The 24,760-nt window shown below is 41.5% G+C and overlaps 1 protein-coding gene across 1 annotated transcript; it reads right to left on the minus strand.

Moving 5' to 3' along the window:
- Positions 1-2,231: 2,231 nt before the first annotated feature.
- On the minus strand, positions 2,232-3,011 carry LOC311040062 (proteasome subunit alpha type-4-like; the record flags this gene model as incomplete). The annotated part of the gene is made up of 1 exon (XM_084050134.1): positions 2,232-3,011. The coding sequence occupies one exon, from the start codon at positions 3,009-3,011 to the stop codon at positions 2,232-2,234; it is 780 nt and encodes a 259-aa protein (XP_083906260.1).
- Between the last annotated feature and the right edge of the window lie 21,749 nt (positions 3,012-24,760).

Here is a 24,760-nt window from a genome sequence, read left to right on the forward strand (position 1 = left end):
CATATTCCATCCTGTTTTGCTAAGATTGGCTTCCAAAGTTTGCAGGAGTGGTTCTTTTTGAACAAAATGCCTCAAATCATGATCACAGCTTGCATTTACCTTAAATCTATATAAACGTGTGAAAAACATTTTTTTCATTTAATTACTTCTGTAATATGTGATGACTTTACAAGGAAGCTTTCCACAGTTTTAAGGTCCCTCCTGTTTAGTTGCAGCAATGAGACTTAATCGTTTGACTGTACCGAAAACTCTATCCACGTTTCTTGCATTCGTAGGGTTTCTCTCCAGTGTGAATTCTCTGATGTACGCTATGTTTTTCTAGCCTGATTATCAGACTGAAGCTGTGTGGGGTTTCAGTTTGAAATTGGCCCCAGTCTCGGGGATTACAAGGGGGAGGGGATTAGAAATTCCCTAAACCAATCCTAAGGGATCCCCACGCCCACCTCCGCCTCTCATTGGACAACGCATTTTGTACCGGAGAAGTCTTAGGTTCACATTTACAACTCCAGACCAAGAGGCAGTCCACTCAGAGAGTGGGCGGGGTCTATGGTATAGAACCAGGCTAATGTTTTTCCACACTTGGTACAGTGGAAGGATTGCACTCTTGTATGGGCATCCATGACGGTTTAGTAACTAAAACTCCTCCCACACTTTCCACTACGCATGCGCCGATGTTTCCCTTCTGTGAAGTATCTGGTGACTTTTACTGAACCTTTCCCCACACTGGTCACAGTTGTAGGGTTTTTCTCCTGTATGAGTTTTATGATGTATTTTGAGTCTCTGGCTTGTGAAGATGTTTTTCCCACACGGGTCACAGTAGGTAGTCGGACAGGAATGGCATCGGGATGGAGAGAGAAACATTCAGTAAGGTAAGTAAACAGAGTTTGAGAAAAAATGCGGATATAAAGTACAAAATATGGTGTTTTGAATGTAATGACGACACAAACTGGATACAAGACACTAATTATACTCTGAGAGCTGTGTTGGAGTTTATAAACAGACTTTTGACATAGTTTTGCTATTGTTAATATATGGACCCCGTCCCCTATCTCTTTCAACTTGCATTAAAGCAATGCTACAAAGAGAAATGTGTGTGTCGGGGAGGTGGTGGGTGACCTAAAAAGTATGCATGAGTGAGAAGGGAAGAGGAGCAGTCCTTTATAGAACGAGACCGAATGAGGTGATTGAGTTGATAGGTGAGGAATGTAAGGAATGACAGCTTGCTCAGTCTCTCAGTTGAACTGTCATTTTAAAACTCTTAACCTATATTAAGATTGGCTAATGGGAGGGCCGGCTGAACCTCTATAAGTTTCATATAATTGGTCCTTTATGCTCATTATAAGATGGCTCAATTTCCGTCTACGTTCACTCTGTATCTCACTGGTGGGCTTTGGACAGTTCATAAAACTTACCTACCAATGACATCATCGATGGGGATTCCCAAGCGAATAGAAACTACAGGCTTTCTCTTCCTGAAAGTTAGCATGCTGAAATAGAAGTCGATGTTCTTGCATTAATTAAAAAAATACAATAAAAAGTTAAACTAGAAAATGTGCTCCTCGGAGCACAGGTCTCCGCCAGTACTGTTCCTGATTAATCCTGTCTTACCTCACTTCAAAAGATATAAATGATCTTTTGAAGTGACATAATAGCCAATCAAAGCACACCCTTTCAACATATTGTCACGTGTCACGTGAAGCTTGACCAATGTTAGCTTGGTGGACACACGGAAGGACGAGAACGAAAACATAGTCTCCTGGCGGAGACAAAAAAGGCCTACCGATGATGTCACTGGTAGTCAGGTTTCCGAACTGTCCACAGCCCTCCTCTGAGACGGAGTGAGTAGACAGAAATGGTGCCATCTTATAATGAGCATTAGTGAGTACCAATTATTATGAGAGTGCTCCTTTAAGTTCCAAGGCCTCAATGTCCCAGACTATTTATATGCAATACTGTACTAAGAGAACACATATTTATCATATTATCTCGGAGCAATAATGGGACTCTAAGACGGATTCTTCTCTTTCTTGATTATCCCCGCCACGCCTTGGGCACAAGTGGGCCGTCAGGGACTATAAGTGCCACATTTCCATTTGTCATGTTGTGAAAATTATTTTACTTTTCTGAACTTTTGTTTTATACCGGAAGACAATTGAGGTTGGATTGGGTTGAAACCGTGCCCAAACATGGAGATGTCGTACGTCATAGTACTGACGTCATAGTAGACAGCGTCATAGACTGGCCTCACTTTCTTGCGGAGGTATGCGCTCTGCTCCGGCCCCGTCTGCGTTGTGCCTCTTGATAAGCTCCTCCACGTCCGTCTGCTTCAGCACCTTGATCTTTGTCTTGCCGTCTTCCCGCGTCAGGGTGGCGATCTCCACTTTGTCCGCCGAGAGCTTGCTGGCGTCCATGGTCCTGTTGAGGACTTTGACGGCCAGGGCCAATGCTGCGGCCAGTGTCGTCTCTCCTTCGTTGAACTCCTGCTTCAGCATGGACACTGCGGCGGCGCTGTTGCTGCCGATGCAAGTGGCCTTCCAGCCTCCATAGTTGCCACTGGGGTCGCTCTGGTACAGCTGGAATCCGTAGTGTTTGTCCCAGCCCATGTAGAGCAGGGACACGCCGAACGGTCTCTTGCCTCCAAACTGTGTGTAGGTCTGTTTGATGTCGCACAGGTGTGTCACCAGCTGCTCGCAGGGAATAGGCTCCCCGTACTGCAACACGTATCTCTGTGCAATTAGTCGCAGCTCATTTGTGAGAACATTAGCGTCTGATGTAATTCCAGCAACACTGCAAGCCATGTCCTCGTTAAGCTTGTAAATCTTCTCAGAGAAGATAACGTCATCAAGCAGTTTGTGGACGTTGCGTCTCTCTGCGGCTAACACAACGCCATCCTTCGCCAGAATCCCCAGACATGTTCCAGCATGGCCAATTGCTTCCATGGCGTATTCCACCTGGTATAAGCGTCCTTCAGGGGAGAAAATGGTTGTTCTGGAATCATATCTGCGAGACATTTTCACTTTAGTGTAGACTCAAACTGTGGAGAAAAACCTCTTTCACTATGATGCTGGTGAAACTGTAAGTTCAGATATTGATATAGACTCAAACCGTGGAGAAATCCTCTTTCAGTTTGATGCTGGTGAAACTGTAAGTTCATATATTGATTTCTCACTACATGTGCAACTCCACTAATAGGACCGTAGCACTGACACGATTATTTATATCCCCAAACTCTCCCAAGATGATGTGTCACATCTGTGTGCTGATTGGTCAGAGTATTTACTCACACATCTCAGTTGCTATGGTAGCAGGAATGCACACATTTCCTAAGATCTGGCATCAAGTTGGTCTACTGTTTACATCAGTGTCTGTCTGTCTGTCTGTCTGTCTGTCTGTCTGTCTGTCTGTCTGTCTGTCTGTCTGCCTGTCTGTCTGTCTGTCTGTCTGCCTGCCTGCCTGCCTGCCTGCCTGCCTGCATGTCTGTCTGCCTCCATGTATGTATGTATGTATGTATGTATGTATGTATGTATGTGCATGCATGCGCTTCCCGAGTTTACCATGATGAGCTGATGCAAGTTTTTTTTTTTTAGGAAGTAGATTTGAGTGGATTTGGAGGACCAATAATATTTGATATTTATGTATTATTTTCATATATAGCGATTTAATTCTGATGATTGGTGAATGATAGACACCAAGTACAGTATGTGAGCTGTCTGAATCTGTGATTAAGTCATTATTGGCCGACATTGGACAACCACCAGCTGCAAGTTAGTCTGGTATCCCTCTAAAGATTCCAAGTGGATAAAGGATTCCCCCAGGGGTCCCCCAGGGGTCAATCATGGGTCCCATCCATATTTCATTATACATGCTCCCCCTGGGTTCCATTATGAGAATTATGTATACATATACATATATTCACTGAGTGCCGCGCTACGAGCTTGTAGGTCTGCTAATGTTTGAAAAATCGTGAACATTTGTTGCAAATCTTTTAATATATGTATATGTATATATATATATATATATATATATATATATATATATATATATATATATATATATATATATATATATATATATATATATATATATATATGTATATGTGTATAATCTTTATTATTATTTTTTTCTTTAAGCAAACATTTGTAACTAAAATCTTTGCATCTGGGGATTCTACATGTAGTACCCTGCATAATTTTGGTTACATTTGTGTACACTGTATAATGTTGTTTACATTTTGAGAACCCTGCTACAGATGCTACAGATACCCGTTTAGCCTGTAAGGAAAAACGGGAGAGTTGTGTGTTCCAGTCAGATGTCTAGCACAACCAGTTGCTGACAGTGTAACCTAGCTAATGCTAAGCTAAAGCATAAACAAACACAAGTTGAGCTGTCCACTAACACTTGTGACTGCAGGAGGAGAAGTGAATGGAGGATATTTCTTTTTGCACCAAGTTTTGAGTGAGTATGAATACTACAGTATAATTGATTAAAAAAAAAGACAACATTGTTGTAAAGAATAGAAAGTTAATTAGTGTGTGGGTTTTCCTTTTGGATATAGTGTCCTTCAGACCAGCTGTAGCTATAGAAGTGCTCAGAGCTTGCCACTGCATACTGAGGGTCCACGTGCACACAGAGTGGTGCATTTGGGTCTGCCGACAGCACAGCCACTACTCACTCACCTGGAACTTGGAGTGTGGACACTGCAGCTCCTGCACAGGTTTTTCTAGGGAACTGTGAGTACAGACCATATTCTACCTAACTGTGAGGATTCTTCCTATGAGCTCCAACAGCGTGCCAACGATACTGGTACCATAAACTGAGTCAAACAAACCCAGGGGTATTTTCTTTATTTGTTTTGGGGGAATTATTGTATTTTATTTTGTTTTATTTTATCAGGGTCAGAAGTATTTTGAGGCAGGGTCAGTTCACATGTTGTGAAATAAATACTGGTGAATATATAAAATAATAGTATAGCTACAATAAGCTAACCGGGCCTCTTTGCACCTGAACCCAGTTATATGCAACATTCAACTAGCCACAGTAGACACATCCTGATATTGTATTTTGTTGCCATTACCAATTGAGAAATTGAGTGAGTGGGCTACATACAAAATAATGTCTTCTAAATCCTAAGGACCACCAAAATGATATGTATTTGGCAACGGACCCCCCATCTCAAAATATTTTGTTATTATTTCATGTCATCATTCAAGTAGAACTATCAGAAGGTATAACCCAGGTCAAATAATGTGCCACTCGCATGGTATAATGATATATGAATAGCTGTCCACTTCCTTGTTTTGGTACGGTGAGCCTTCACATTGCACAGAGTACACATGATTTGTATGCCAGACAACCTCTTCCAGACACACCTGTTCCATTCCGAATGGATCACCGTTCCATTCCCAGGAACGGCAGTTTTTACACTAATCACAGCATCTGGCATGTGGACCCGGGTCCGGGCCCGAGTTATTGTCGTATTCCAAAGCCAATAATTTGATGACCGGCAGAGTCTCCGGTTTGTTTGTTTGTTTGTTTATTAAGGATCCCCATTAGTCTACACCTTAGTGGAGACTATTCTTCCTGGGGTCCAGGCAAAATCATCACAATACAAATCATAAAATGCAGTACAACATAATCAATGGTAGTGAACAAAAACACAAACTTAGTGTTTTTGTTCCTTTCTGATTATTGCTTCCTTAAGTTTCTTTTCGAAACCAAATGTATTTCTTGTTAGAGTCAAATATGGGGGGAGCACATTCCAGTATGCCATGGCTCTGTACATTACTGTTTTTTAAGTGCATTGATTCTGGGCAGAGGTAAAGTAAAGTGACCACTTGATGCCTGTCTAGTATTATAACCATGTCTTTCATCTGCAGGTAATAGCTGTAAAAACAAACTAAAGGGTTTCTGTGAGGAATACACATTCTTTAAAAACAGAATAAGGCTGCATGCCAGTCTTTCATCCACCCTCCTCCATGACAGCCTGACATGCATAGCATCCACACTACTCCTAACAGAGCAGTGAAGTGCTAGTCTTGCCGCTCTGTTCTGAGCAAGCTGAAGTTTACCAAGTTCTTGCTTCGATGCACTAGACCAGATAACAGGACAGTAGTCCAGATTTCACAGAACTAGATATTGTATGACTAGTCTGATTGTTGTGTTAGTTAGCAGATGAGCACTCCTTCTAATGGTATAGATGGCATTACTCATTCTCCACTGTATTATTAATCTGGGTGGACTATGACATTGTTTTCTCAATAGTGACACCCAACAGTTTGACTTATTTAACCTGCTCAATAGTAGCACCCTGCACAGATAAGCTTAATTTCTGATCTGTCCTGAGAGCATATTTAGAGCCTATTACCATGCATTTAGTTTTTAAGACATTCAACTTCAGCTTATTTTCCATGATCCATTCAGACACTAGATTTAACTCTAACTGAAGCACCTTATTAACGTGTTCAATGCTCTCTGACGATACGTACATAATCGTGTCATCCGATAAATCCCCATTCCTGCATTTTGTATTATGGCATATCATTTACAAAAATAGAATAGAGAAGGGGGCCAAGGCAGCTTCCCTGAGGAATTCCACACTGAAGTGTCTCAATATTTGAAAGGGAGCTCAGTGTGAACTAGTTTTGAGTGAACTACTCCTTTAACTTGCTTTTTAGAGGATCAGACCACAGACGGGACTTATTGTCTGTTAGTCTCGCCATGCGACCTTATATAGCACTTTTATCCAAAGCGCTTTACATAGATTGTGCATTACATTCACCCATTCACACACTGATGGTGGAGGAAACCATGCAAGGCACCAACCTGCTCATCGGGAGCAATTAGGGGTTCAGTGTCTTGCTCAAGGACACTTCGACACCAACTCTGGGGGAGCCTGGGATCGAACTCATTCGGCCACTCTACCCCTGAGTCACTGCCAAATTGTTGAATGGCCTCTAGAACCTGCAAAACTGCTTTCAGCGACTCTATTTTTGTCTCCGCCAGGAGACTATGTTTTCACTTTCCGTCCCCCCCCCCTCGGCCAAGCTATGGTCAAGCCTCACGTGACACCAGTGTTGTGTTCTAGTTTTTTCTTGAAGGTATACTATGATTATTCCCTGCCTCCCACACGCACGGCATGCGTCTATAATTAATTAAATGTAAAAAATGTGCACGCGCGCGCGCGTGTGTGGTCCACAAAAATATTTAATGTGAAAATTTTCCGCACGCTTCGCGCGCGTTTGTGCCACACACGCAATATTCTTTGTACTGATTTTTCTTTTGTACTGATTTTTCTTACTGATGTCTGATCACCTGAGCTCAACCACTTCCAAGCTTAGATGCATTTTCAATGCAACTAACTCGGCCAGGCCCACTCGGGCCCAGTTTCACAGTAACACTGAGTAGCCTACACTTACAATATGCTTTGTACTGATATTCTACTGTTTGTAATGTTAATCACCCTGTAACTCAACCACTTTTTTTTTTGCATTTAAAAATACATTGCCATAGAAGTGCAAGGATTGTTATAAATAAATGATGGTTAGGCTTATCAGATATAATAGCAGTGTTAACCGCGAGCCTTCCTGTATCTATTACATAATTAACTTGGCATTGAAGACACAAACTGTATTGACAAAACTGTGTTTTGCTGTGCTATACGCGCAATTTGAATACTAATGAAGTACTCAATTCAGTGACCTATTCAATGAAGTGAATGGCAGGTCGTTGAAATGTGTGAATTCCTTCGCCAGTAGCCATTAATTATCACCTCAAGAACAATAGCCACACACATGATAAGCCATCACCTCAGAGTTAGACTAGTCAGATGGTCAGACCACACTTTTGCTGTTTGTATTGCTGCTCCCCCCAGCCCAGCCAGCAGCCACTCCTGGGTGCAGCGTATCAGATGCGTATCAACGTATCAGATACGCTGTTTTGAACAGTTTTTGAAGGTATACGGTGGCGACGGAAAAAAATCTCAAGGTATACGCCGTACACAGCATCTGACGGTAGAACACACCACTGCGTGACACGTGACAATACGTTGAAAGAGTGAGCTCGGATTGGCTAGTGAGACGCATGACGTATAGCGGCCTATAAATAGATGTGTCACTTTGAAAGAGTCTTGGTCTCTTTCAAAGTGAGGTAAGACAGGAATAATCACGAAATGGCTGAGAAATGGCGGAGCAATACATTATGTAGACACACTGGTGTCATCACAATACGTAAGTTGATGACAGTTGATAGCACGGTTCTGCTGGCGGAGACTTGTGCTCCGAGGAGCACATTTTCTAGTTCATTGTATTTCTACTTCCTGACGGCTGCACCCCATGACTATCACCTCCCTGGTTAGGCAACCTGGCCTGGTGGAGATCCGTGCTCCGTCAGATGGGTGGGCCGTTTACTTTTTCAGAACATGTTTATTTTAATTGGTGAATCAATCTATTCAGTGTTCTGACTTGCATCAATGGAACTAACATATTGTATACTTTACAATCCTCTTCATTTGTATCACAAAGAAAAACAATTGTCAATGTTTTAAAGAAAAAAATACCTTGACTTTTATTTTCTTTTTTTTACCCCGGCCCACAGGTTGAGAATCACTGCTCTAGTTCACACTGCTGACATTTTTGTCTTGTGAGTCTTTGATCTGAGCTGGCCTTTAAAGGCCGCACATCCAATCAGACTTTAGAGAATCATCTGGTGACCTGCTCTTCACACAGCCGCCTGGAAGCAGCTCTGAGATCAGAGGACCTCACTTTATGATCAATCAGCTGCTAGGGCTTGGACCTCCGTTGTATTTATTCCTCCCAGCGTCAAAGAGAAAAGCGTTCGGTTTTAATCATAACCTGTAGTACAGTTTGAAAGTGAACACACATCCATGGTGGCAGTTCTGAATACCGTCAGAGTTGGGCAGGAAACCATGTATGTCTAAACCCGTTCCTTTTTATTATTGTAAAACAAAGTCGTGAAAATAGCCTTTGTGAGCTTGTAGATCGGCTTTTTTCACCACTTTTGTGCAACACTCTTGTGTGATGGAGTAGGAATTTCATTTTCAATTTCATTTATGGAAAAAAATAAGAAAACATAAAACGTTGAAGTATGGAGATACAAGGTTTCTGAGATTTTATTCATACTTTCAGCCGATTCTATTTTTTTGTCACCTTTGATGTTATCCACTCCGATGGTGTGGTAATCAAGGGAGACGTGGCTGTGTTATGCGTCTGCTGCTATTGGCCTCGTTGTGTGCTGAGTTAAGGCTGTGGAGAAAGCAGCGGTGGAAAATAACTAAGTACATTTACTCAAGTAGTGTACTTAACTACAGTTTCAAGGTATTTACTTAACTTGAATATGTCCATTTTTCAATAGTTTAAACTTCTACTCCACTACATCTCAGAGGGCAAATATTACACTTTGTTCCACTACAATTATTTGAAAACTTTGTAAATTTTGATTACTATTACAAAACGTAATAAACCAATAAGTCCTATTTTTTATTCATATATTTGAAAATATCCAGTCTACAAGCTCACATTGTCGTGTCGGTTGGCTATATTCGAAACCTTTTGAAAAACTTCTGAAATGGGATAGTTTGCATATTAGTAGGCTACCTTCACGTTTGGTAATGTATATTTTGAAGCCAATTCATTTGCACGTTTAGTCACTCTGCATCTCATTAGTGGGCTGTACAGACAGTTCAGAAACCGGCCTACCAATGACATCATCGATCGATTCCCCGCTACAAGCTAATACAAACTGCCGCCTTTCTCTTCCTGGAAAGTTAGCACGCAGAAATAGAAGCCATTTTTCTTGCATCAAAATAATTACAATAATTCAGTCTGGTTTGAATCAGTGCACAGCCTTACTCTGAGACACGGAGTGAGCAGACAGAAATGATGCTATCTTAAAAATGAGCATTGGTGAGGAGCCAGTAATATGGAAATGGGTGAAATGTAAAAAAAAAAAACATAAAAAAGCGAACAAGCGTACAAAGCAAACTAATCTAATCTCTTAATCTATTAAACTATTCATTCAGTGCCTCTCGCTGTCTATACTGCTAGTCGAGGACGTGTACTAATAGCACTGCGAGGGACACTTACTATCCAGAACAGTTTTATTTGCGTAAATTAAAGGTAGAGTAAGTGATTTTATTTTGTTAAAATAAGTATTAAATAGCTCTATATTCTGATATTAATCATTGCTATAGAATGCTTGCTAAAGGGGTCTCCCCGTCTCTCCAGCTCATGTGTAAACACCACGCCAAGTAACTCACTCAGTATACATACTGTAAAATGCATTTTCAGGTCAGGATAACAATAGGCTCTATGCACAGCAGCCATATTGGAAAGAAATTGGGCCTCTTCTTACTTCCTTCACAGGTGTTACCAATGATATTAATGAAGGCTCTGTTCCATTCTGGTCAGGGTGCTGATATCGTGCATGTTGGCTCACTAGAAACACTCCATTTTGGTTCTCAAATGGCCCCTTATGGTGGGTGTGTAACTCTGAGAGTGTACAAATGGAACCAAATGGACCCTTACGGGTCCATTTGGTTCCATGTGTACACTCTCAGAGTTATGGGGGTCCTTGAAAATAAGACAACCACTATGCCACACTAAATGGAACCTTAATTAGCATCATTGGTAACACCTGTGAAGGAAGTAAGGAAGGGGCCCAAATCATTCCCAATATGGCTGCTGTGCGTAGAGCCTATTGTATCAAACCAGGAGAGAGAAACGCAGGATACAGGGAAAAAAAACAAGTGCAATTGGACATGATGACACAAAGAAATGAGCAGGCACAATTGGAACTGGGACAGTTTCCACCTGTCAGCAACAAAGTGTTGATATTGTGCCGTCTCCGCACTACGCCCGAAACGTTACAAGTATTTACATAAACGTTTTGATCACAAGACTCATTTTCTTTTGTTACGTGTTTTGGTTGTTGTCCCGGTGAACAGCCTGCAGTCATAGTGACACCGCACGTACATACAGACATGTGAATAAATATTACAAATAGCCTGGTGATTTGCATAAAAGCACATGCTTTGCATAGTGATCGGGCCTAAACAGCAGCGCTGACACAGATAGAGTCATGTTTCATGTTTAAAAATAGCTGAACTAAGGTTTTCACACACACACACACACACACACACACACACACACACACACACACACACACACACACACACACACACACACACACACACACACACACACACACACACACACACACACATACACATGTTTGTATTACTATACTTGTGAGATCAACACTTTAGGACAGCCATGTTATGAATGCCATTTAAAAATAATAATTGCCATTTTAACCGTAAGCCTAAATCCGAAAAACAGCAGATCTTCAAGCCAACAACGGTGAGCTTATAGATCAGCTATTGGCGCGCAACTAAGTATAAATCATGTTGAACTCTAATTCCAATCCCTAAACCTAACCTCTAAGACACCTATAAATGTCTAATCCTGACCTGAATGTTTTTCTAATTGTAAACGTATCTCTAAAAAATGTTTTTTTTAACTATAAAACAACCATTTGTCTTGTGAGGACCAGGAAAACGGTCCTCACAATGTATATTTCTTCAAATTCTACTATACTTGGTCCTCACAAGTATAGTAATACAAACACACACACACACACACACACACACACACACACACACACACACCAGACATTACTCTGCGTTAAAAATCAAACCACTCTAATAATATGTTTCTCCGTCCAGACTATGCCTTCCATGTGGACCTGGTGGATTTTTTTCTTCTTTTTTGTTCAAATGTTTTGTGTTTTTTTTTTTTTTTGCACCTTATCTAATCACATGTACACACCTGCCGCTATGTGTGGGCCAACCAGTGTGTTGCCACCTATATATGCTTAACCTCATGCAGTGGTGGAAAAAGTACTCACATGTTTTACTTAAGTAAAAGTATCAATACTGCAATGTAGAACTGCTCTGTTACAAGTAAAAGTCTGGAATTCAAAATGTACTCGAGTAAAAGTACAAAAAGTATTGGCATCAAAAAGTACTTATTATGCAGAATGTCCCATTTCACAAGTTTTCAAATGTATAAAATGTTAAAAAAAAATCTTTTGAAAATACAGATCTACAAGCTCACGCGCTTGTAGATCTGCTTTTTTCAAATCGCCGAAATGTATATTGGGCTGAAGTGGTTAATGCATGTTTCGTAATAATAATCAAAAGTAACTAGTAACTAAAGTTTTCAAATAATTGTAGTGGAGTAAAAGTACAATATTTGCCTCTGAGATGTAGTGGAGTAGAAGTAAAAGTACTGAAAATTGTACAAATAACTCAAAATTGTACTTAAGTAAATGTGCTTAGTTACTTTCCACCACTGACCTCATGTACTTTGTGTATACGTATTATGTAGAATGATCTAGATTATTTTTTTTCTCTTTGACATGCTTATTCAATGTCTGTTGTCCCTCTCCCATTAGTTTATTAAAACATCAATTATTTTTATATATGTTTTGTCTTTCGATTAACAGTTTCACTTTAATGAGCCTTGATCTGTGTTGTTGCTGTCAGGCTTGGCTACATGTTGCACATACAGACTCTCTCCACATGAGGGCAGCATAGAGGTGGCTGGGCTGCTTTCTGTCAACGTTCACAAACGCTGCATTATGAATTCCCTGTGTGTGTCCCAAACATAATGTACATAATTGTGTTTTTTTTTTTCTTTCTTTGTTTTCTTTTTTACAATATAGCACCTACTGCAGGGACTGAGATCTACAAGCTCACAACGTACCACTTTGTGACACATTATAGATATCTTTGTTGATCCCACACTGTGGAGTTACAAAGCTACTGTCCAGATACAACAACACAAAAGTGTTTGTACTAGTAAGTATAGTTACTAGTTACTTTTGTAGGTTCTGATTATTATCACAAAACATACATTAACCACTTCAGCCCTATATACATTTTGGCCATTTGAAAATAGCCGATCTACAAGCTCACAATGCGTCGCGATGCGACGCATTGTGAGCTTGTAGATCTGCTATTTTCAGAAGATTCTTTATACATTTCATATTTTAACACTGCATTATGAGTACTTTTACTTTTGTACTTTAAGTATATTTTGATACCAATACTTTTGTACTTTTACTACAGTAAAGTTTTAATTCCAGGCTTTTACTTGTAAAATTGATTGATTGATTGATTGATTGATTGATTGATTGATTGATTAAATACCTTATTTAAAAGTTTGCAGAAAAAAGCACATGAACGTACAGTGCAAATACAAGGTGAACTAAATAGGATTAAAAAGCCCAAGAAAGCCAATGGCTTCTTTCAACTGGGGTCCTTTTGAACTCAATTCATAGTGAACAGAGTGTTTCTACATTGAAGTATCGATACTTTTACTAAAGTAAAACATTCTAGTACTTTTCCCACCAAAATGGGCATGTCATTTAATACAAATAATAATAATTGTATTAAATTATCCATCATCTATTGTCTTTATGATTGATTAAATGTATTGGTGCAGTTTGTGCGATATTCTCCACTCTGAAGTTCTCTGTTTGTCTTGACTATTTTCAATGAATGTAAACTTTGAGCCCCCCCCCTTCTCCTGTCTGTCTGTCTGTCTGTCTGTCTGTCTGTCTGTCTGTCTGTCTGTCTGTCTGTCTGTCTGTCTGTCTGTCTGTCTGAGGGAAGGCAATTACTGTGAAATGTCACTAACATCAACCCTTCTCTGCCTGTGGGACAATTCCATAGGGACTTGTGGTGTGTGTGTGTGTGTGTGTGTGTGTGCGTGCGTGCGTGCGTGCGTGCGTGCGTGCGTGCGTGCGTGCGTGCGTGCGTGTGTGCGTGCGTGCGTGCGTGTGTGTGTGTGTCTCTAGTACTGCTGGTTTTATATCCTACCAGGACCTCTAGTACTGCTGGTTTTATCTCCTACCAGGACCTCTAGTACTGCTGGTTTTATCTCCTACCAGGACCTCTAGTACTGCTGGTTTTATCTCCTACCAGGACCTCTAGTACTGCTGGTTTTATCTCCTACCAGGACCTCTAGTACTGCTGGTTTTATCTCCTACCAGGACCTCTAGTACTGCTGAAATGTACATATTTTGAGGGAGAAAACCCTCTAACCCTTTATGTTGTCTATATATTGCGATGCCAGTAATTTTGTACTTCTAGTTAAGTCATTGTTTTAAAACAGGAACACAGTAACAATATAACAGAGTATATCTACATTGTGGTCGTGCTCTTTCTAGTTGAGTAAAAAAAGTCCTCCTTCCACCACTGCTAATAGTAATGATGATAATAATAATAAACCTAACAGTGATATATAACAGTCACACTTCAGTGGAGCGGATAATAACTGTCCGGTAGTTAATATGAAATATGAAATGTATAAAATATTAGAATCATTAAAATCTAATCCTCTCTCTCTCTCAGTGAGCTAGGTGATGGATGGATGGGTGGACGGAGGAGAGGAGAAATGGACAGATCAATAGAGGGAGGAGTGAGAGAAACTAGGCCACACACACACACGCACGCACGCACGCACGCACGCACACACACACACACACACACACACACACACACACACACACACACACACACACACACACACACACACACACACACACACACACACACACACACACACACACACACACACACACACACACACACACAGACAGACAGACAGACAGACAGACAGACAGACAGACAGTATACACAAAAACTCCGGAGTGTGGTAAACATTAGGATTTTAACTAGCATCCTGACATCCAAGCTGCCTTGCTCATGGAACCAAATGGAACCAAATGGACCCTTACGGGTCCATTTGGTTCCATTTGTACACTCTCAGAGTTACACACCCGTAAGGGGCCATTTGGAAGCCCATGAGGGTCCCTGGACCCCAACTGTAGACCAGTGAGCCAACATGCACACAATATCAGCAACCCTGACTCTATTTGACCAGAATGGAACAGAGCCTTCATTAGTATCATTGGTAACACCTGTGAATGTCTTCATAATATGGCTGCTGTGAATAGAGCCTATGGGGAGACGTCCCATACTCTGAACGGCGGTCGTCCTCCCATGCTATGGCATCATAACCATACTAGACACGCCTGCCTGCCCTGGTGTTTACTCGCAAGTTGTCGCAACATAACTATCGATTCCAGCAGAATTTGGGCTGCTACTCGTAGCAATGCATGGAACCAAATGGACCCGAACACCCGGTAAATTGCCGCTGGAGAGGGATCCTATGTGTACCCTCTCGGGTGTCTCTTAAAAAGTTATCTACATATTTACAAAGTACCTGAGATAAGAAATAAACTAAGGTGCCTGAGCATAGCAGCAATGTATGTATACTGTGCATGATATACTTACATATGCACGCGCACACACGCACACGCACACACACACACACACACACACACACACACACACACACACACACACACACACACACACACACACACTCACACACACACACACATTCAATTCAATTCAATTCAATTCAAAGGGCTTTATTGGCATGAGAAAACATATGTTTACATTGCCAAAGCAGAAAGCACAATACAACAATACAGCAATACAATAAAAACAAAATATATGTACATTTGAAAGTCAGAATCTTCAATAGATCAGTTTCTATGTACCAAGATCACTGGGTGCAGGTATAGTGCAGGAATATACACAATGATTAGTCTTTAGGGTGGTTGTCTTCCGTTTGATATCCTTCTCCTATCACAGCAACTCACGAATCTTGCTGCTGTGTTTGCACATTGTTGTACTTCGCCCAGCAGATATGGGAGTTTTTTGTCATTGGTCATGTTTTCAAAATCTCTGTGCGTGGTTGTAATCTGTGGGAAGTATGTGTCTCTGATGTCTTGGTACAATGGACAGACGGTTAGAAAGTGTAGCTCGGTTTCCACTTCATTGTGTGTGCAGTGGGTGCATAGTCTGTCTTCTCTCGGGATACAGGTCTGCCTGTGACGACCTTTCTCGATCGCAAGACTGTGCTCACTGAGTCTGTACCTAGTTAAGATTTGTTTTGGGTCGGTCACGGTGCTCAGGTATTCTGCCGCTGCGTATTCTCTGTTTAGGGCCAGATAGCATTCTAGTTTACTCTGCTTTTGTGTTGCTTCTTTCCAATGTGTCAGGTAGTTTTCCTTTTGCTGTTTTATAATTTGGTTTAGTCCAATGGGTTTTCACACACACACACACACACACACACACACACACACACACACACACACACACACACACACACACACACACACACACACACACACACACACACACACACACACACACACACACACACACACACACATTTGAATTTCATATTTTGTTTACATTACATTTTGTGCTGCAGATACAATACGAAGATTGGATCGGGGCAAAAGAAATGTTGCAGCAAGCTGGTATAATACGACTGTGTAATTTCGTGTTTATTATTATCGTGAGGCTGTGATAATAATAAAGCTGCAATCTGGTATACAGCCACCTATCCGACCAGCACGACGCCGGGCTCGCCACTCCCTCGGGTCCTTGCCAATGAGCGTGCCGAGTTTGAATACGTGAACAACAGACGCACACACAGACGGACGGGCAGAGATTTTGCACATTCATAGTATAGATATAACTAAATCCATAGTATGCGGTATATATATGTTAACCCATTCAATCCGGGAACGCATCTGTGTCACTTTAGATTTCTTTGGCTATTCAAAAATAGCAGATATACAAGCTCATGGCGCGGCAAAAGGTGCAACGTTTTTTTGCAAATATTTGAGTATACATGTTTAACTCAAATCTTTGCTTCTGGGGGGGTCCCTCGAACATTTGTGGATAAATGTTCACACATGTTAGCACACAAGTAGTACTGTCTGAAGCTCACCTACTGTACTTACTGTAAGCCCTGGTCCATGGGATACTTCCTCTTGAGGATTGGTAGATTGGTTTGGATTCTCATGCGGGTTTGACTCCGGGGTGTTACAGTTGTAATTTCCTCTCGATCGGGAGAGGACATTGTGTGAGGAAACTCACACATTTAATGACACAAACACAACTTTGTCTTTCTTCTTTCTTGCTCTCAAACTAAATATACTTACATTACCAAAGTAAATGTACTTACAATGTCTTAAAATGTGTCAAACTTTTTCAAAAATGGCTGGTAGACGATTGTAGATTGTCTATTTTCGAATGGCAAAAGTATAAAATGGCGTTTAAGTGGTTAAATGTGCGTTATGAACAACAATTTTTGCCTCTAAGGTGTACTGGAGTACAAGTATAGCATTGAAAGATGGACAAACACAAGTAAAGTAAAAGCTCCAAACTGTTCTTCGGCAGGCTACTTGATTAAATGTACTTATTTAGTTATTTCCACTGAACATAGGGTTGCGGCTGGGTTTTCATGTATTCATTTGGTCTATGCAGTGCCGTGTCTGACACACACACACACACGCACGCACGCACGCACGCACGCACGCACGCACGCACGCACGCACGCACGCACACACACACACACACACACACACACACACACACACACACACACACACACACACAGAGAGAGAGACAAGCAGCCTCATTTATCAAACTCAGGACAAGCACACAATGTCACATTATTTGCATAAATTTAAATATTTCCAGAGATGGAGACTGTTGTCCTCCTCTTCAGTGTAATTGACCTGTGAGACACACACAAACACTTGCACGCACGCACACTCACACGCGTGCACAAACACGCACGCACTCACGCTCACGCACGCACGCACGCACGCACGCACGCACGCACGCACGCACGCACGCACGCACGCACGCACGCACGCACGCACGCACGCACGCACGCACGCACACACACACACACACGCACACACACACACACACAGGTTTGTGTGATTGGTTCTTAGATTGGTGTTGTAAGTCTGTCAATTATCGAGTATGTGTGTGTGTGCGTGCGTGTGCGTGTGCGTGTGTGTATTGATTAAAAATCAATTATCGATTATTTCTTTTATAATCCATTAAATCGATTAGTTTGATTAACTTTTGTACCCCTATTTGGTTACATTTGTACACACTCTTACTTTTATAAATGGATAAGTTAACAGCAGCTTTGGTGATCAGACTGCTACAGGCATAAATGGTGGCCTGTTAGGTCAGAGACATTTGACCTTAGTGCCAAGTGAGAGTGGCACTTCATTTGGGATCTGATGACCCTTACAGGTCTGTAACTCTGAGAGAGTACAAATTGAACCAAATTGTCCCATACTACATTGTAGTTATTGGGGTCCTGGTAAACTAATAATAATTGAGACCCACTGATTTAGGCTTTATGATGCCCTCATGTGATTTTAATTGTTAGCTCTTGTTTTTTCGATTTTAGTTTGTGATGTTTTCATGCAAATGTTTTACCCCATCATGTAATTATTATTTCTGATTAAATAAATCAGCAAAAAAACAAAAAGCTTCTATGATTTCCCCAGATCAAACGTCAGAGAGAGAGAGAGAGAGAGAGAGAGAGAGAGAGAGAGAGAGAAAATCGTTTCATTTGATGATAATAACTATCACGTTGTGTGTGTGTGTGTGTGTGTGTGTGTGTGTGTGTGTGTGTGTGTGTGTGTGTGTGTGTGTGTGTGTGTGTGTGTGTGTGTGTGTGTGTGTGTGTGTGTGTGTGTGTGTGTGTGCGCGTGCGATAACACTGCAATGTATTTGCAAATGAAGATTGATAACACAATGTGTACTGAATCACTCTCACTATGGTCCTTCCATAATTCCAATAGGTGTCACCATTTCACCCTGTCAGTCATAATGACAATGGACTGATTCTATGGATGTTGGGTCTATAAAATGATTGTTAATGATGATACACATTGTAAACACAATAATAACAATAATCATTTCTCCCTTCATACAAGCCAATGAACTGTGAGTGATCCTGCAATGGAGGACAAAGTATTCCACCCCAGTACTTCAGTCAAAGTCAGTGGCGTGCACAGACATTTTGAGGGGCAGGTGCTCAAGTAAATTATACTTTTTTTTGTTGACTTGGTCTGCTCTTTTTTCCCTCTACACCTATACCTCTTTGCCAAAAATAGCCGATCTACAAGCCCACAACGCCTCGCAGCGGCGTTTTGGGCTTGTAGATCTGCTATTTTTGGCTAAAGTTCTCCTCAGAAAAGGGATGTTAGGTTTCGAGTGGTTATGGTAAAAAAAAAAATCATATCACATAAAGATTTGGCGGACCCCCTGTAGTAACTCTGAGGACCCCCTAGGGGTCCCGGACCCCCTGTTAAAGACCCCTGCTGTAAACTGGAAAAAAAACAACGTTTTTTTTTTCTTTTTTTCAAAAGGGCACTTCTGGTCAAAGTTTAGATACTGCTGGTCAAATGTTTCTCAACTACAAGTGAAGGTTCCTCAGTAAAATGAGTACTAACATGTGTCCTCAGTAAAATGAGTACTAACATGTGTCCTCAGTAAAATGAGTACTAACATGTGTCCTCAGTAAAATGAGTACTAACATGTGTCCTCAGTAAAATGAGTACTAACATGTGTCCTCAGTAAAATGTAGGTAGAAAGGCCATCCATAATCACCAAAATGTCACCCCTCCGCTCACAGGTCCGCCAAAGTGGCCTTGAGCTCCTCCCCTAACAGACACCCCCCGCCCCCCCCCCCCCCCCCCATTGTTAACCATGACTATCTGAGGGCCCATCAGTAAAGCGGAAACTGAATTTGCCCCATGAGATAATTAAAGGTCTACCGACCTTCTCTGGCCAACTGGTCGCCCGCTAAACAAAGTTGGCGCTGATCGGTTTGCGAGATTAGCCCCCAGACAAATACACAGACAGACATGGCTGGGCTCCAAACCAGTGCCGGAGAAAGTACTCAATACTGCAATGTACAAATACTCAAGTTCTGACAAGCAAAAGTCCGAAATTCTAAATTTACTTGAGTAAAAGTACAAAAGGTATCAAAATGTACTTAAAGTACCAGAAGCAAAAAGTACTCATTATGCAAAATGTCCCATTTCACAAGTTTTCAAATGTATAAACATCTTTTGAAAATAGCAGATCTACAAGCTCACAATGTGTCACATCGCGACGCTTGTAGATCTGCTATTTTCAAATGGCCGAAATGTATATACGGCTGACGTGGTTATTGTATATACTGTATGTACCTCGACATTTTACTTATGTACAGTACTTGAATACGCCTACATGTACTTAGTTACTTTCCACCACTGCAGGCAGACAGACAGACAGACAGACAGACAGACAGACAGACAGACAGACAGACAGACAGACAGACAGACAGACATGCCTGGCCTCCTTACAGAGTCACGGCGTAAAAAAAAAATAAGTTTCAATCATTCCCGTCCTCTCTCCAAGATATAAAGGTAAAACGAAGCACCCAGCACATAAAACAGGCAGAACATTCTCATCTGAATTCAATCGACCCCTTTACTGCAGAGACGGGGCTGTTTAAATGCCTCAGTAGTCACACACACATCACAGACAGATGATTGAATTTTCGGAGCTTCCATAAATATCCCAATTTCAAACGGTGCTGCGCTCAACATCCTGTCGATGTTTGGGGTCAGCTTACGATTGTGAGTAATTATTTTGTCCTCTCCAAACACATGAAATCAAAGCATCAATTTTCACTGACACGCGGAAGCATTGCTTCCTGGTAGCCCCCACGTATACAGTCAGCTTTTTGAAGGGGATTGCTGAAGGCAAAGGGATGATAAAAAAGGCACGCTGACAGGTAGGAGCTCAATTCTTGTCTCATGAAAATGTACTATCATTGCAAGTCAACTTTAGTGCCAAATCAAAACAGAAGTTGTAAAAAAAACTAAGAGTAGGCTACTGTCAATCCATATGTGTGTGTGTGTGTGTGTGTGTGTGTGTGTGTGTGTGTGTGTGTGTGTGTGTGTGTGTGTGTGTGTGTGTGTGTGTGCGTGCGTGCGTGCGTGCGTGCGTGCGTGCGTGCGTGCGTGCGTGCGTGCGTGCGTGCGTGCGTGCGTGCGTTCCGTGCGCGCGTGCGTGCGTGCGCCAGTGGTGTAAAGTAACTAAAGCACATTTACTTATTTAAGTACTGTACTTAAGAACAATTTTGAGGTACTTTTACTTTACTGGAGTAATTCCAATTGTCTATACTTTTACTTCTACTCCACTAGGCTATTTGAAAAAAAAGCTGATCTACAAGCTCACAACGCGTCACGCATTGTGAGCTTGTAGATCGGCAATTTTCAAACATTTTAGTAGTTTTACTTTTGGTACTTTAAATACATTTTGATATCTATGCTTTTGTGCTTTTACTCAAGTAAATGTTTTATTCAGGACTTTTACTTGTAACAGAGTACTTCTACATTGCAGTATTGATACTTTTACTAGTACTTTTAAGTAAAACATTTGAGTATTTTTTCCACCACTGGCGTGCACATGTTTGTGCGTGACAAGAGAGAGAGAGAGAGAGAGAGAGAGAGAGAGAGAGAGAGAGAGAGAGAGAGAGAGACAGAGAGAGCATGCGAGTACCAAATAATATTTTGTCGCTTGTACTTGTGTAAGTGACAAATAAACCATTCTTGATTCTTGAGAAGATATTAACACAGTCTTAGTAGTGTGTAGGCTACTCTACATGTCTTTGGTTGTCAGACTGCTACGGCTGTTAATGGTGGCATGGCCATGTTCATTAATACGTCAGGGACATTTGACCTCTGCCAAGTCAGTGGCACTTGGTTTGTGATTTGATCGCTCAATGGTCGCGATGCGACACATCGAGAGTTGTAGATCGGCTATTTTCACAATTTCTTTTTACATTATGGGGGAAAAAAATACATATTTTTTTTATTCAGAAATGCATTTTTTCCCCCTGAAAAATAAAAATAAAAGATTTTAGATTCGTTTTTTTTTTAAATAACTTAAAACTAAGAAAGGCACATTTAATTGCAACACATACAAATGGGTCCACTGCCTTAGATCAGTGGTTCTCAAACTTTTTCAAGTCAAGGACCCCCAAATGGACACTTATTAGCCCACGGACCCCCATTTGAAAAGATAAGCCAGGGACTCAAGAGAAGATTTTTACGGCTCTAGCAGTGATTCTCAACCATTTTGATTTTAAGGACCCCCAGTTTGACATAGGCTACGGACCCCCATTTAATGGCATTTCTATCTCTGGGACCCCAATTCATATTGTAAAATCAATGTTAACTTAACCCTGAGAGTGTACAAATGGAACCAAATGGACCCTAACGGGTCCATTTGGTTCCATTTGTACACTCTCAGAGTTACAGACCCATAAGGGTCCATTTGGTTCCTATCCATCATTTAGCTGAGGACCCCCTGGAACCCCCTCAAGTACCCCTCGGGGTCCCCGGACCCCACTTTGAGAACCAATGCCTTAGATGAAGATGACTGACGTCACCTAAGGCCATTGCCATGTGGATTCCAAAATCCACGTGATTCAATGTCTGATGCCTGGCACCCCCACTTCAGAACCAGGTGGCAAGGTTCTGCTCTTGAAAAATGAAGCCAGTGCGGAAGTAATGAAAACGCTGCAGTTCCGACTAATGGCTCAGCAGCTGGCACTGATTCGGCTCCAGTCGATGGGAACTTGACCCGACTTGACACTTGGTTTCATCAGTAAACCTTTTCATTCAAAGGCTTTATTTTTTCAATCGCTAGTTTCAAGTCTTCTTACACACAGCATGATATGCATTTTTGTAAATTATGGTCCCATTCATTCTAAAACTAATGCAGGGAATGCTTTCAGGGCTTGTGATTGGGTCAAAGCCGTTTTTCACTGAAATAGAGGCTTCAAAACGGTCTTTAGAAACCAATGAGTGAAGTTCATGTCAAGGACCCCCACATTGATATGTATCTGGCTGCGGACCCCCAATCTGCAAAGATGTTGTGCCAGAGACCCCCAGAGGAAAGGATTTGTGTTTAACAATGTCTAAATGATTTTAAAAAAAATATAGAAGATCTACTGGCTCACAACACGTCACATCGATTCGTCACAAGCTGTGAGCTTGTAGATCGCCTATTTTTTTTATGAATAGCCGAGGTATATAGGGTTAAAGTTGTTAAACTGTTAGTGATGTTTGCCCATCACCACGGAGGTTGTGGGTTTGAATACACCGTGGTCCATCAGGCTTTGTCGAGCGTCTACACGAACACACTTGGCCCGTGGGGAGGTAAGCCGGACGGGGAGGGTGATAATGCATCATTGCACGTTACGTACTCCTACCGGCTGGGGCGGCATCTGTCAGCGGGGAGTGTTGGGCGGGAGGAGTAGGACGAACGCTCTACGTCTACGTCCTCCTGGTGGGGGCTCCTCACTGGCAGGTGAGTCAGTAGGATACGACAGCAGTGACAACACAGAAATGTGGCATAATGACTTAATAGGCTCTATTCACAGCAGCCATATTATCACTTCCTTCACAGGTGTTACCAATGATACTAATGAAGGCTCTGTTCTCAGAGTTACACACCTGTAAGGGGCCATTTGGAAGGTTTCCAGTGAGCCAACATGCAACAATATCAGCACCCTGACTCTGTTTGACCAGAATGGAACAGAGCCTTCATTAGTATCATTGGTAACACCTGTGAATGTCTTCATAATATGGCTGCTGTGCATAGACCCTATATGGGAGAAAAGGGGTAAAACATTATTGGCTACTCTAAATTAAAATAAGCACATTTTGCAGAGGACCCCCTGGAACTCCCTCAAGGACCCCTGGGGGTTAGCGATATATATTTGACAATACATACGTGCACGCACGCACGCACGCACACATACATACATACAATCTCATGTGACAGGAGAGTAGCTGTGCTACTGCCTTAACCATATGGTACAAAGTACAGCAACAAAAAGAGAAATACATGACTCTGTGTCTTACCTGTACTAGGGAAACAAATCAATTATTTGATTTGACTCTTGATGTAGTAACTTAGTCCATGTTTTTAGTTAAATGTGCATTGATACATCTATTAAAAAAACAAAACAAACTTTTGTATGTTATTTAGCCATAGGTTCATTGTGTACCTAGTATACTGTATTTTCAATGTACAGATTATCTTTTTGATAGCATATTGTTTAGACTGATGCTATAGGTTCTTGGTTTACCTGTGATCCAACATATATATATATATATATATATGGCATATGGCAAAAATATGTCTGCACACACACATGCACGCACGCAGGCACGCACGCGCACACGCGCAAACACACACACACACACACACACACACACACACACACACACACACACACACACACACACACACACACACACAGCCATGAGAGAGAGAATAAAATGTGTTGTTTTTTTCTTGAGAGAAAAAAACAAATCAGTCAGAGGGAGAGATAGAGAGAGAGGAAGGAACAGAAGAGAAGAGAAGAGAAGAGAAGAGAAGAGAAGAGAAGAGAAGAGAGGGGATATTGTATTCAGTGTTCCATTTTGATTGGTCATGTGGACAGAGAGAGAGAGAGAGAGAGAAATTGAGAAAATGAGAGAGAGACATAAATAGAGGGAATCACAGAGAGATAGAAATTGAAATGGAGAGAGAATGAGAGAGAGAGAGAGAGAGAGAGAGAGAGAGAGAGAGAGAGAGAGAGAGAGAGAGAGAGAGAGAGCTCAGCTGTTTTCCTCCATAGTCACGCGTGCCTCTCTCTCAAACTGAGGAGCAGCTCTCTCTCGTGCAACAACACATACGACATAGAGAGAGAGAGAGAGAGAGAGAGAGAGA

Source organism: Gymnoscopelus microlampas, assembly GCF_963454915.1.
Source record: "Gymnoscopelus microlampas genome assembly, chromosome: 23".
NCBI lineage: Eukaryota > Metazoa > Chordata > Actinopteri > Myctophiformes > Myctophidae > Gymnoscopelus > Gymnoscopelus microlampas.